Genomic DNA, 14,533 nt, shown 5'->3' on the forward strand with positions numbered 1-14,533 from the left:
TATTTTTGTACACAATAGGCATCTAGATGAAATAGAAGAGAGTTTAACACAGTAGGAATTTTATTGAAGGCTTATCCATGAAATTATACTATGAGAAGTAGTATGGGTAAGAGGCTTCCCAGGTGGCACTGATGGTAAAGAACCTGCCTGCCAATGCAGGAGACATAAGAGACGTGGGTTCAATCCCTGGGTCAGGAAAATCCCCTGGAGGAGGGCATGGCAACCCACTCCAATATTCTTGCCTGGAGAATCCCATGGACAGAGGAGCCTGGTGGGCTACGGTCCACAGGGTCACGAAGAGTTGGATACAAGTGAAGCAACTTAGCATGTAGAATAACATGAGTAAAAAGAAATCTGGGAGGCATTTGGTGACTAAAAGGATTACGGATAGTATAAATGTATGATACTTGAGGAGAGATATATAACCATTACTGATAAAAGTAGATTCCAAGAAACATTTGAAAATCAACATCTAAATAGAATGTCAAAAGGAATCTGAAATCAGTTGAAGATGAGAATACTTTTTAAATTTGATTTTAAGTAGGTCATCATAAACACGGTTAGAAGTTCCATTAAATGGCAAAATATCACAAGAGAAAAGCCAAGCTGGTATGAACATTTAAAGAGTTTATGAATGGAAAATGGCATAGTTAATCAGAACAAGAAAGTGTATAGAGAACTGTTTTGCAATACAGAACTACAAGTTAAACCCCAGTTCTTGTTTATGTTACCTGTTTGGTTTCTAGTTGTTTGCTTTTTGAGTTTTCGCCTTTTTCTGCACTCCATAAATTGCCCTTGTCAAATCGGCTACGAAGACATGCTAGTTCTTTTTGACGTTCCTAAAACCATCAAAATCTCTATTTTACACAAGAGTCAAAAGTATGTTTAACAATATCCAAATACTACTAACTTTGCTTCTTTTCATTTTTAAGATTAAAAAATTCATAATATACATGGAATATAAGACAACAACACTTTTAATTTGAAATAAGTGATACAGAGAATCAAGATGCTATTCATCTCAGTCAAAAAGACTGGCGTCAGAATTTGACGTCTAGGTCCTATGCTGAGGCTATGTAATGAATAATGTTAAACACAGTAAGATATACCTGCTTGAGTTGCTGTGCTAGGTGAGTAGTAGATGAAGATGCGTTTTGCCTGAATAATCTTTCTTGTATGGCCTTTGTATTTGGAGTGATAATGGGAGTCCTATGGGGTGTACTACGAGCTGGACTTTCTTTGCTATGTTCTTGACAACGCTCTCCAAAACGTTCCAGGAAAGGCTTAATTCCTGATCCTCCTACAGAAAATACACAGATTTTAGAGGCTACTTAGAAAAAATAACAATCACGATTTCTACAGGAAATGTTCTAAATCCAGTTCAGCTCCAAAATGCTTTTATTCCACTAGGAATATTCATTCAGAAAGAAAACAGTAGGAAAATAGTTCAAAAAACTTAAAAATACTTTAACCATATTATTTATTTCTATATCCTAAAATTTGCTTTATAGGATTTAATACTTTAAAAAACACAAAGAATTTTTAAAAGTTACAGTGAGAGGACAGAGGGGATTAGAAAACCCTTAAACTACTTAATCAGAACCTAAATAATTGGAAATTGACTGTATGTGCATTAATGATATGCCCTAAACACCAAGTATCCTGGCCATGATAACTACATTCCTAATATCTCTATAGTCCAATTTATTTTATTTTTTTAAGGAAGTGTAACATGAAAATCCAGTGATTAAATCCTTTTTCTTTTTAAAAAATGATAATTAAGGATAGTTTAGTTTATCAAAGTATGTCTTGATTTCACCAAGTCTTAGTACTTATTTTAAACAGTATGAAATACATTTAAAATACAAGTAGACTATATATCACTTCCACTATAACAATACTAGGGTTGTACTACATAAAAGGAGGTGGTAAACATTTTCCCATAAGCAGCCAGAGAGTAAATATTTTGGGCTCTGCAGGCCATATGGCCATTGCACATTCCACAACTACTCAGTCCTGCACTAAGCATGAAAGCAGCCATAGACAGTAAATGGGTGTGGCTATGTTCCAATAAAACTTTATTTGCAAAAACAAGTAAAGGGCAGAATTTGACCCATGATAGTAGTGAAAGCAACAAGTCCTAACCAATGAATGCATCACCAGAGACTTCCCAAGAATACTTCTTATTTATGTCATTCTTATCTATGCCATAAGTCTTTAGAATACTGGGAGTCATAGTCCAATTTCACATGGGGATTTTGCTGTTGTTTCTCATTTCGGCTCATCTGGAAACTGACTGCTGGGTTCTACTTATCCTGTAACTAATGGATTCCCCACTCTCATCTCTGTATACTTCTCTTTTATGATGAACTATTGTTTCTAGAGATATTGTATTTTTTTAGAAGTTAAAATGGAGAATTAATACAAAGAGCAGTTCTAATGAAAAAGAACATAGCTCAAAGTAAACTGTATTACCATATATTTGAGAGATAATTTTTACTCCTGTGTTTCTCAATCAGGTGGGGGTATACCGGAAGTATACACAAGATAAATATGAACTTCCTGGAGCATCAATTTACTATAGGAAAACTGAATTTTCCTATGTACATATTCACAGACAGTATACACACATATAAATTTAATGAGAGTGGAGTCATCTGTATACATATTCTCTTCCCTTTGCTACTAGGGATGTGTCATAGTGCAGTTTGAGACACACTGCTCTGCACACTTGGTTATCAGAATGTTTCTGCATTATACCCTTAAAATGTGATTTTCAGGTATAGAAGAAAGTATCTAGCATGGTCATTCTAGGAAAAAAAAAACATGCTTAAACAAAGTTAAACTCTTTGACCAGTAAATGGGCTAATCTACAATAATGAATATTCATTCACTCAATTAAAGTTGACTTTGAAGAAATCTCACTTGATGCATTCAGGCAATTGCCCTGGCAAGCCAACACTATAACATTCACAACTGGATGTTTAAAATGCTAAGAACAGACACCCTGAAAATAGTCAGCAGTACTTTAGATTTTTTCAAAATATGTAACCTGGTGTTGCAGATTTGTCCTTAGACTGAGACTGCAGACAAATTTCTCTGTTTAATTCTTCCTTGGGCCGAACTGTACGGGATACAGCTGACTTCTCAACTGGTTTTGATACTTCTGTTTTCAGAGGACTAACAGAGGTTTTTTGAAGTAGTTCAGGATTTTGGACCTTACAATTTTTAGCACTGGTGATGGATGTTGTAGAAGATTTCACTGGAGAAGAAGTAGCTTTCTGAAAGATGATAACACTTTGGGTAAATAACACTTACAATAGTTAAAGATATTTCTACAACAAAACAATTCAAATCCTATATGCTTGATAGCCTTTTCGTACACTCATGTAAAAAAATTTCTTCCTCTCTAATAGATCAAATTAATTTGAAAGGTTTGAAAAAAATTAACTTAGAAAATGTGATTATTCAAATTATGTAGTTTAGTCTACATAATATTCTGATGGGTAATTTAGTACAAGGGAGAGGGTTACTCACTATTTTAAAAAACAATTTCTTTTATATCATCATACTAGTACCCTTATGAATATTAACTGTATTAGGCCAAATACATATATATTTGTATTTTAGTTAAGTCATGTATCATGTACTTAAAGGTGAATTATAAGTACTACTTACTATGTGCGAAGTACCATACTAAGTGCTTTATGAACATTATCTCATTTAATCCTCCCATAGCCTTTTCTTTCCCATTTTACAAATGGAAAAATAGTTTTGCAAGATTAAGTAACTTCTCCAAAGCCACACTTCTAATTACATGGTAGGGCTGGGATTGAATGCGGGTGTCATTCCAAAACTGAGCTCTACACTTAAAGATAATGCTCAGAAACACAATAATTTTTTTTCATTTTTGTTTTTTTCATATTATTTTTTAAAAACCATTGAGATAACGCATGGGCAGGGTAATCTTTCAAATACTTCAAAAGGATATCAGTGAAAGGATCATACCCACCCTTGACAACTGCCTTCTGGAGGTAACTACAGCTATTAGCTTTCAGAGATATTTGATGTCTTTCTTGTATTTATACACATACACACAGCATTTTAATAGAGAAGGTAATTTTCAGGCTCTCATGATGAGTAAGAAGAGGCTCCATCATTCAAAAGCACATATTTTGGAAGTACATTGAATTTGTATAATTTAGTTGCTAATTGATAACTTAACGGGTCAGAATATCAAATTTATGATTTTTACTTTCTAAGAAATACTGTAAAAATACATAAACATCCTATATATATATGATATAATATATATACCTACAGACATATATATATATATAATATAAATTATTACTCATAACAAAAAGGTTTCCAAATACCAAAATTATATTTACTTACCCCAGGGCTCAAAATCGCAACGTTAATCAAAGGTGCACCCACAGCACTAGAAGATGAGGCTTTATTCAAAGAGGCATCACCATCCCTTTGGGAACAGCATGTAGCTTCCTGCTTAACACTGCTGCTATTGATCCTAGCAGATGCTCCACTTGCAGAGGAAAATTTGGATAAACAAGTGGTACCAGGCTGTTCTTGCACACTGTTTTGCTTTGCAGATGAGGTTTTTACATCATCTTCCCAGGAGCAAATAGTTGCAGCAAGGTTGGCCAGTCGGCCCCTTCTCCCAACTGGAGTTGCTGAGGCATCTGAGAGGGATGGTTTGGGAGGGGAGGCAGCCTTTTCCTCTGACGGCATTGCTGAGATTGGTGAGCTTTCAGGTATATCATCTGAAAATGTTTTGAAAGTTAAAAGTCCATGAGCTATATGTGTATGTAATAAAGGGATCACTCAAAAAAAAAAAAAAAAGCTTTTCTAATACACATGAAACTACCAAACTGCTTAAATTTGACAATATATTTTCAAATCAGATACTTAACCCAAATTAAAAAAGAAACACTTTGTTACTTACTTTTTCAATTATTTGATAGATTATGAAATCCATAAAATACCATACATTTAGGTTATATTTTTAGGATTAATTAATGATGTTATAACACTGCACAAATTAAGATTACATATTCAACATACTTGTTTTTAGAATGTACTGCTGCTGCCGCTGCTGCTAAGTCACTTCAGTCGTGTCCGACTCTGTGCAACTCCATAGACGGAAACCCACCAGGCTCCCCCGTCCCTGGGATTCTCCAGGCAAGTGTACTAGGCTAGTGCTACACAATAGAACTTTCTGCAATGGATATGTTCTATATTCATGCCATCTAATACAGTAACAACTAGCCACTGTGGCTAGTGAGCACTTGAACTGTGGTATGAGCAATAAGAAACTTTATTTCATTTTAATTAATTTAAATTTAAAAAGCGACATATGACTCTTGTTTATGGTATTGAATACCATATCCAATACCACATTGGATATCATACCATATCCAATACCAATAGCACAATATCCATATCCAATACCAATAGCACAGGGTTAGACTAATATGTTTTTCTGCATAGTTACTTCATTTGGAAATAAATCTCAAATACACAATACTTAACCACAAAGGTCTGTATGCATAAAGAGCATATACGGCAAAGCTCACAGCACTTCCTATTCCACAAATTCCGTCAACAGAACAGATATCCCTCCTACTGTCCAAGGCTTATACATCTGCCTGAATTCTCAATTCTACTCCTCTTAAACTTTCTCAGGGATCTTGCTCCAAATAACCACTTCTTCCTCTCTACAAACTGTTTTCTACACATTAATATGCTCAATTCTCTCTCATCTTAAAGCTAAAACCAATCATCCTCTCATCCACATACACCCGCTTTTAGCTACTGTCCCTCTTTCCCTGCACTAAATTCACTCACCACTTAACTCACTTCAGTCTGACTTCTGCATACACAGCTGCACTGTGTATGTGTATTTCCACCCAATGCCTACACACTTGGCAGGCCTTGTATTTCCATATGTGACATCATCCTCTACTAGTGCTGTCTTTGCAGCCTATCCTTCATGGTCTCCTAACTACCAACTACCGGCATCTGGCTATCCCCCATGCACCTCAAATAATATATCTGATGTTGAAACTGCTTCAAACACATTCCTCCTTTTCATGCCTCTTCCTCCCTTTTCCCTTACCATCCACCACCTGGTCATTAGGTCCCACAGATTCTTTCTCCTAAATCTCTCAAATCCAGCCTCTTTACTTTCATGGGCCTTCATCATTATGCCTAAATCACAATATTAATCTTTTAACTGGTCTTCCTGCTTCAAATCTCTGCCCTCTTCAATCTCTCCTCAATTCAGATGCCAGAGTGATATTTCTAAAGCATTTGCCTACCTAAACTCTCAGGACCTGCCCATCACCTTCTGATTAAATTCCAAATGCTACGGACCCTGCTGCTTTCTTTGAATTCATGTCTTGCTTTTATACCACATGAATGGTATACCAGAATGCCGACTCTTTATACACATACTGTGTTCATGATACCTCTGTGCTTTTTATTAATATATATGTTCTGTTGATTCTGCCTAGAATATCTCTACTATCTGAAGCCAGCTGCCCTTCAAAGTCCAGGTTAATTGCCTTTGTCGCCTCCAGAAAAGCTTCCCTGACCACCACCTTCCCTACAATACTTTTTTGCATACCTTTATCATTTTCCTTAGACTACACACGGTCTTCTAAAAAGACGACAATTTTACTGCCATGCTTTAGAAATGGACTTAATAGACCCCTCACTCTTCTATTCTCTATCAGAAACAAAGGCTTCAGATAAATTATACTTTATTATTCCTCAAACCTTTAATTGGCATATAGCCACAGTCTTGAATAGCACTCACTAAATCATTCATCACAAACACTTTATTAACAAGTTTCAATCCTTAAAATTAGATGAGCTATGATGCCTTAAGGAGATTTATTTTCAAGACTGAGGTAGGCATTTGTTAATATTTGCTTTCAAAATATTCAAGATCACTGTTGCAACAGTTTCTCCTAAGAATGCTTAGGGCCTTGATTGTTCTTCTGATCAAGTATTAGATCACAACTCTTTTTCTTTTTTCTGAAAGGAAAATCTGCACTCTGCTGCCCATAGATATTTCCTACAAAATAGAATGGGACATCTTTCTATTCAGGCACATTAACTGGCTAGCTTCCTCAGACATACTAAAAGCAGCATGGTTAGCCCCACCTGCTACTAAAATCAATAGGTATAACTGACAGTGTGGAGTATCAGTGGAATACGGGTGTGTAACCCATAAACATTAGGCAGGACATAAAAGCTGGGCCCTAAAGTCAAACTCCTAGTGTTTGCATTTTAGCGCTGACTGTGGGCAGGTGTCTTAGCCTCTTTGAACTCAGTCTCCTCTCCTACAATATTTGAAAGCCAAAGCTTCCTTGGATAAGGCTTAATCACCATGGACTGTCCACTTGCACTGGGCTGGTTCACTTCGGCACTGCTTCTACTGAACTGAGCCAGAAGCCAGCTGTCTGCCTACCCTGAGAAACCTTACACATTTGCTAGCTCCTACAAAAAATATCTTTAGGACCCAGAGAGGAAAGTTCTCTCAGGTCTTAATGCCAACCATGACTCTGTTTCTTCTGTTTTATAAACTTTATCATGTAACTAATAGTGTTTCACCTCTCTGATCAGCTGCTAGTGAGTTCAGAACCATCTCTAGGAAGTGAGGAGGACCTTAAGGCCTGTATCTAGTAAACTAACTTTACCCTTCACTTTGTTTTTCCTTCTCTTCATATTGATTTTTCTCATTTTTCCAATTTTTAACATAGGTGTTTTTGTAAGTCATCCCAAGGCTTTTTTCGTAACAAGGTAAGAGATAAGCTCTCCATCAGATTACGGGCCCATGAAATGCAAAAGTCAGGTTTGCGTTTCCTCCTCCCTGAGTTGGGAAGATCCCCTGGAGGATGGAACGGCAACCCACTTCAGTATTCTTGCCTGAAAGAGCCCATGGACAGAGAAGCCTGGTGGGCTACAGTCGATGGGGTCACAAAGAGTTACACACTACTGAGAATGCACACTCATTTTTGTAAGCCATTCCAAGGCTTTTTTCGCAATAAGGTAAGAGATAAGCTCTCCATCAGATTACGGGCCCATGAAATGCAAGATCAGGTCACTTTATCTATAGTCTCCAGCACCTTAGCATGATTACATGCTTTGCAGGTACTCGATAAATATTTTTTGAAATTTTCTTTTTCCCCTTTGAACAGCATTGCATACCTTAGTCACTCAAGTTTATTCAGTCAATCCATGTAACAGGATTTCTTGAATATAGAACTAAAGGTCAGCAAGGCTGATAATGTCAAGAGTACAGTTTATCCTTTGGTGTTTTCATTGCAAATTTAAGATAGTTCCTTTATAAGATCAAGGTTTTGTGAACCAGTCTAAGAACCTCATCTCATTTACTTCAATAAGAACACACCCGATAAATATAAATTGATATACAAACCATTAGAAAGCAATGGATACTCAGGACATAGATCAAAAGCATTTACCTTTCATGTGTTAACTGATAAATAAAATTTTAACCTACCAAGTTGAAGTGCACTGAAACAGATTTAAGGACCACACAGTCCACAAGCGTGCATACCTGTCACATCATCACTATCCCAACAACGCCGCTGCTCAGCCAGCTTTTGCATTCGTGTCCTGACTGAGGAGGCTGCAGCTGCTCCCAGTCTTGAGTTTGGCCCGCTCCTCACACCCAGCAGTGGTGCTGAGGCTGGGGCAGCCAAGGAGTCACTGACACCAGCGGGTGCCTGAGACATCTGTGGCTGAGCCTGAGGGGACACAGGCCTCGGAGAACAAGGTTTTGCAGACATTGACTCAACCGGCTTTTCATTTTCCACATCAGAAACTTCTACTTCAGCGTTGTCAGAACAGCGTTTTTTGGATGGTGATTGTTTTGTGCAAGATTTCTCTAGGTTAAAAAGGACAAAAAATTAAAAGTTCTGTGATTCTGCATGTCATGAAAATCTTTAATGGTAGGTACAAATGAATAAAACACTAGTCTCTCTGTTCCTTTAAATGATTTAACTCACAAGAAGAAATACGTAAAATTCTACATGTTTCAGTAACTTGGAAATCTGACATGAGAGACTTCTGTTTAAGCAAGCATATAATTCAGCAGTTTAAAAAAACCTGAATGAAAAAATCTTCAAATAACATCCTCAAGATGTATAATGTTCTTTGTGGTCTTCAGACACTAGGGAATAAAAAGTACGCACACAGAATAAGCAAAGCAAATGTTCTAAGGGATTTTAAAGATCGTACAGTCCAGTTACCACATTTTTAAATAAGAAAAATCAAGTCCAGAGAAATCGAGTTACCTGCTTAACATGACACACCTGAGCTAAGGGTAAAAACAAGCTTTCTGCTTTTAAAAACAATTTTTCATGAACAGTAAACAAGAGTAGAAGGACACCTGGCTTGAGGTTTAGGAGGCAGAGAACCAAAAGACTGACTGAATCATCCGACAGTACCAAGCAAATTCATCAACTCAAGTGTTTCACAACATTTTACATTTTAAACCTCTATGAACACCTATAAAACGAATTAAAAAGTCCTAAATGAAAAAGGAACGATCCAAACACAAGGAATATAATTTTTACCCATGAATGAGTTCTACAATGCCTCCTATAAAAGTAATCCTTTAAAAGGTAAGAATGTAAATTCCATTTGAGGTCAGTTTCACTGTCTGTCTAACCAAGTGTTCTTGTTCTGGCAGTAACTGAAGTATCATTAGTGGGAAGTCATGATTGCCCTCATAAATATCAATCTAATTAAATAATACATCATGAAACTTTCCAATCTTCTGCAACTCACTTAAGGGTATATTTTAAATGAACTAATCTAATCCTTTTTTGGAAGTGTTCCTATTTAACATGCTTCACTACCTGAAAATACAGAATGCTTTAAGTTTACATTTCTTATATGAAACAGTAAATATTTCCATTTAAGCATCAAAATACAGTTCTAACCACTAGTTTTCAAGTACATAGTACTCAATATCTGAATGCATAAAGCTGTGCCACAGTGAAGAGATCCTAGACTAGAGCTAGATCTCTGTTTTCCCATGTAATATATACGGTATTCCCTCCCTTCAAAATGTATTAACATACAAACAGAAATTCTCATTTTATGGTTAGCTTACAAAATAGTTGGGAGCCAGCACTACGCCCTCATCTCTTTTGTAATATTGGTTTTGCCCTCTGTAATATTATTTTTCTATGTGCATTTTAAATGTCTACTAAGGAACATTATCATCTCCAGATTATTCCAAAAGATTAAACCAGCTGACTGATACAGGCTGAGGATGCCAGGATTTAGGAAAGAATAAGAAAGTTTCCAGGTACATTTGAGTTTGTTGCAGGAGTTGTTGTTTGTTTTAGTTGCTATATTGTGTCCAACTCTTTGTGACCCCCATAAACTATAGCCTGCAAGCTCCTCTGTCCATGGGATTCTCCAGGCAAGAATACTAGAGTAGGTTGCCATTTCCTTTTCCAAGGGATATTCCCGACCTGGGGATGGAACCCACGTCTACTGCATTGGCAAAAGGATTCTTTACCACTGAGCCACCAAGGAAGCCCCTATTGGGGTAGATGGGGGTGTTGGTAGTCAATTTTGTTTCTATTTAATTTCAGTAATTCTGTAGATTAACAACCTATACTTTGTGCCCAGCCTGAGGGATGTGGTTCAGCAGACAGAGGATGAAAAGACTCATGATATTTCAAGCATCTGCGGGCAGGCCTGCCTTTTGTTGCCCTGTTCACTTAAGAGGGGTAGAGAAACTCAACACTATGGCCAGTGTAAGTGCTCCACTGCTCCCGTAGTATTCTTCCCTTAGAGCTTTTAATGATACTTTTGGAATGAGGAAAATAAAGTTCAACCAGTTAATCTGAAATATTTGTTAGAAATTCTGCTCTCGCCCGATAGGTTCCAGGCCTAATATAATAGGCCTGGAATACAATAAAAGGTTGATCTTTCCCCTGGAAGCTATTACATTTGTCTCCCAAAGATCTTGGTCTTCTGCAGGAACAATAAAGTGTTTGGCACTTCTTTGCATTTTGAAAACTGCAAATTCTACTTTTCCCCACAAAGCCTATTACCTTCGCCACCAGATATGGGCTGCTGGTTACTTGCTTCTGAAAGTGGCTCCCTGATCCGCTTGGCGTGAGTCAGAGACCTTGCTGCTGGGATGGGCCGCTCAGCCATTTTCCTCTGAAGATTCTCTCGTCTGGCACGGGTTCGCTCAAGCAGTTTCTACATAAACAATACACCAGAGCATTAAAGCATAAGTTTAGTCAAAGGTTCACAAAACTTCAGATGCCTTCTCAAATCACTAATTGTCTTCAAACATGTATAATAACAGTTAAATACATTTCAAAAGTCAAATTCTCAGTAATTAAGATTCACCAAATGAGTACCGTCATGTCAAAATTTGATTAGATATAATATGACCATTAAAGGGGGAATGAAATGTGTTAAGTTCATTGCATGAGATTTTAAATGGCCACAGACTTTTTTCTGCTTCTCTCAAAAGGTATTTGAATCAGGCTGGCTTTATGATTCACTTTGACTGTTAAAATATGGCTGAAGTGATACTGTGTATGTGACTTCCAATCCCAGGGCTCAAGAGGTCTTGCAGTTTCTGTTCTCACTCTCTTGGAACACTGTCTTCCTGTGAAGAGGCCCAGGTTAAGCCTGCTAGAAACACGGCCCAGCTGACAGCCAGCATCAACCCCCAGACTTGGGAGGAAAACGATTTTAGACCAACCAGTCCCAGAAATTTCTATATGACTGCAGACTTCTGCATGATCCCAGGGGACACCACAAGTCCGGCTCAGCTGAACCCAAATGCTAAGCCACTGAGTCATGGGAAATAACATGGTGGTTGTTTTAGTCACGATGGTAGGCAGAATAACAGTTGCCTAAAGAAAAATCAACCTAAATATTTTTATGTTTTATTTAATTAGATATCCATATATAATAAAACAGTTTTAAGTTGAAATCTTAGTATTCCATAGAATCATGAGTATGACTCTTTTCAAACCCCAAAATATGCTCCTATTGGGATCAATGTAGTATAGCAAACACAAAACCCTGAAAACAATTCATTCTCTTTGAACACAACCAGAGAAGGCATGCAGATTACTGGCTGGAGTATACACTGTCCTGCAAACACAGATAAGGTAATTATTGCAGACTAAGGAATTTAACTCCATCTGATCTTTTTAATTGCTTTTTAATTGCTTAATTAAGCCAGAAAAATCACTTTTTAAGTCCCTCTGAATATGAAAAACAAGCATGAGCTTATCTTAGGCATGATTTCTCATTGAAACAAATAACACTAAATCTAAATGCTATGTCGTTGAAAGAGTAATTTGTGAGCCAAATGCCTTCCAAAGCACAAAACCTTTATCCTTTAAGGTCTTCAACAAACTCGAAAGTGGCAGTGTTATACAAATTCATATATGTCTGATAATTTTCCCCACAATAAAATATATCATTTCTAAGATACAAAACTAGCCTAAATATGTTTATTCATGGACACAGCCACATTCCATTCTGGTCAGTTAGAATACTTATGAGTCAGTATATTTTCAGTTACCATGAGCAATGGGTCAAAAGAATGAGGTTTTGCAATTCAAACATACACAAAGTGTTCTATTGTTACATTAGATTCAAAATTTTCAAGATTAAAACAAATTAAAGTAGATAAGCAAAAAAGTTCCCTAATCTGTAATATAAAACTTACAGATACCAAAGATTATTAATGTAAAAGAAGTGATATATCTAAAATACATAAAGTCAACAGCTACATAAATGTAAGTTACCCTTCCTTGTAATAGTGTATCAGGAATTTAAGAGCTTTTTTTATTTATAAGGTACATTCCTTCAAATATCACACCTCCTCCTTCAAATAATAGAGGTATTAAAAGAAATTAAACAGTGCAATTACTAACAATCAGGAAATAAGATACTCCACATGAAGGGATCTAAAATAACTGAAGTATATAGTCCTTAAGCAATTTCTACCCCACATCCCTCAAACCATTTCTGACAGAATTTTTTTCTGGGAGATATTACTGATTTCCTACCTTCTTAAACAAAGTAGACTCAATAACAACTTATTATTTTCAAAATGTTCTAGAAGCATTCCTTCCCTGGTCATCATAGAGAGTTCACTTAATTCCGGAAAATTACAGAAACTCTATCCAAAACAGTGATAGCATGTTTGTCAATTTACATCACAAGAAAAAAATGTTTCATATATTTTAATTGTAGCTTTTTCTCTTTTAAAGTTCCTACATGGAAAGCTCTGACTTGACGCAACTAGCTGTGGATTTCCTGTGCTAACCTGGGGTGACCATCACCATCAGCAGATCTGCAGACTAAAATGCTAATATTGACATTATGAGTAATAAATTTATGGCTTTAAATCCACCTAACAACAAATACAAAAAGAACTTCCCAGATAGTTCAATGGATAAAGAATCTGCCTGCAATGCAGGAGACACAGGAGACATGGGTTTGATCCCTGGGTCTGGAAGATCCCCTGGAGAATGAAATGGTAGCCCACTCCAGTATTTCTTACCCAAAAAACCCCATGGACTGAGGCGTCGGATGGGCTACAGCCCATGGGGTCACAGAGTCGAATATGGCTGAGTGACTAAGCACAGCAAGCAACAAGTACAACAATCACTAGTGCTTAGACAGGACTTAAAGTACTTTCAGTGTCAGCATACACTAACTCATTTCATCTTCAAATATGATTTGTTAAAATTCTGTTTTTACTACTGTTTTAGAGATGAAAATATTCAGGTAGGGGTTAAATAACAAGCCATAGGTCACACAGCTAACGAGTAGCAAGGCAAAATTAAGAACCAGGCTCCAGAGTCTGGACTCTTAACTGCTTTGCTAAAAACTATAGCTTGACTAAATCTAATTGTTCTTTTAAAAACTTATCATCAGTAGAACTGATGATAATTCATATGGTCAACACTAACTTTTTAATGCTATTAGCTGATCATAATAATAAACATGTGCCTTAACTGCTAGCTTATCCATAAACCAAGATGGATTCTTTATCTCTGGTTGGTCCACGAAGAACATCAGGAACACATGGTCCTATGGACTCTGTCTAGATGCTGATTCAGACTGCAAAATCATGAGACATTTAGGAATAGCTGAACACTGACAATGCTTGATGATTTTAAGGAACTGCTGTTTATTTTTTAGGTGTGATAACAGCATTATGATTTTTTTTAAGTCTTTAGTGTTCAGCGATGAATACCTATGTATTTATGTATAAAATTATATGCCTTCTAGAATTTGCTTCCAAATAATTCAGTGAGAGGGATTAGAGGCAGATACAGTAAAACAACATGGCCAGGTGTTGCTGGGCAATGGATGCATTATGCTTGAGATTCCCTACAAGAAAAGAATATTGCTAAAATGTTCTAACAGTTACTGCTTTATTTAATTGTCTGTAAAACAATTTACACTGAACGGC

At 36.6% G+C, this 14,533-nt stretch overlaps 1 protein-coding gene across 8 annotated transcripts in view; it reads right to left on the reverse strand.

Moving 5' to 3' along the window:
* Nucleotides 1–14,533, reverse strand: part of ANLN (anillin, actin binding protein) — a 53,901-nt gene that overhangs the window by 36,519 nt on the left and 2,849 nt on the right. For all 8 annotated transcript variants that reach the window (XM_042248599.2, XM_060415019.1, XM_060415021.1 and 5 more), the window contains exons 2-7: nucleotides 11,127–11,280; nucleotides 8,609–8,938; nucleotides 4,399–4,784; nucleotides 3,053–3,281; nucleotides 1,110–1,300; nucleotides 732–839 (exon numbers count right to left, since the gene is read on the reverse strand). In XM_042248599.2, the coding sequence (XP_042104533.1) occupies nucleotides 732–839; nucleotides 1,110–1,300; nucleotides 3,053–3,281; nucleotides 4,399–4,784; nucleotides 8,609–8,938; nucleotides 11,127–11,280 (1,398 nt within the window). The remainder of the gene's footprint in view (nucleotides 1–731; nucleotides 840–1,109; nucleotides 1,301–3,052; nucleotides 3,282–4,398; nucleotides 4,785–8,608; nucleotides 8,939–11,126; nucleotides 11,281–14,533) is intronic.

The sequence above is a fragment of the Ovis aries genome, chromosome 4 (assembly GCF_016772045.2).
Source record: "Ovis aries strain OAR_USU_Benz2616 breed Rambouillet chromosome 4, ARS-UI_Ramb_v3.0, whole genome shotgun sequence".
NCBI classification, from domain to species: domain Eukaryota; kingdom Metazoa; phylum Chordata; class Mammalia; order Artiodactyla; family Bovidae; genus Ovis; species Ovis aries.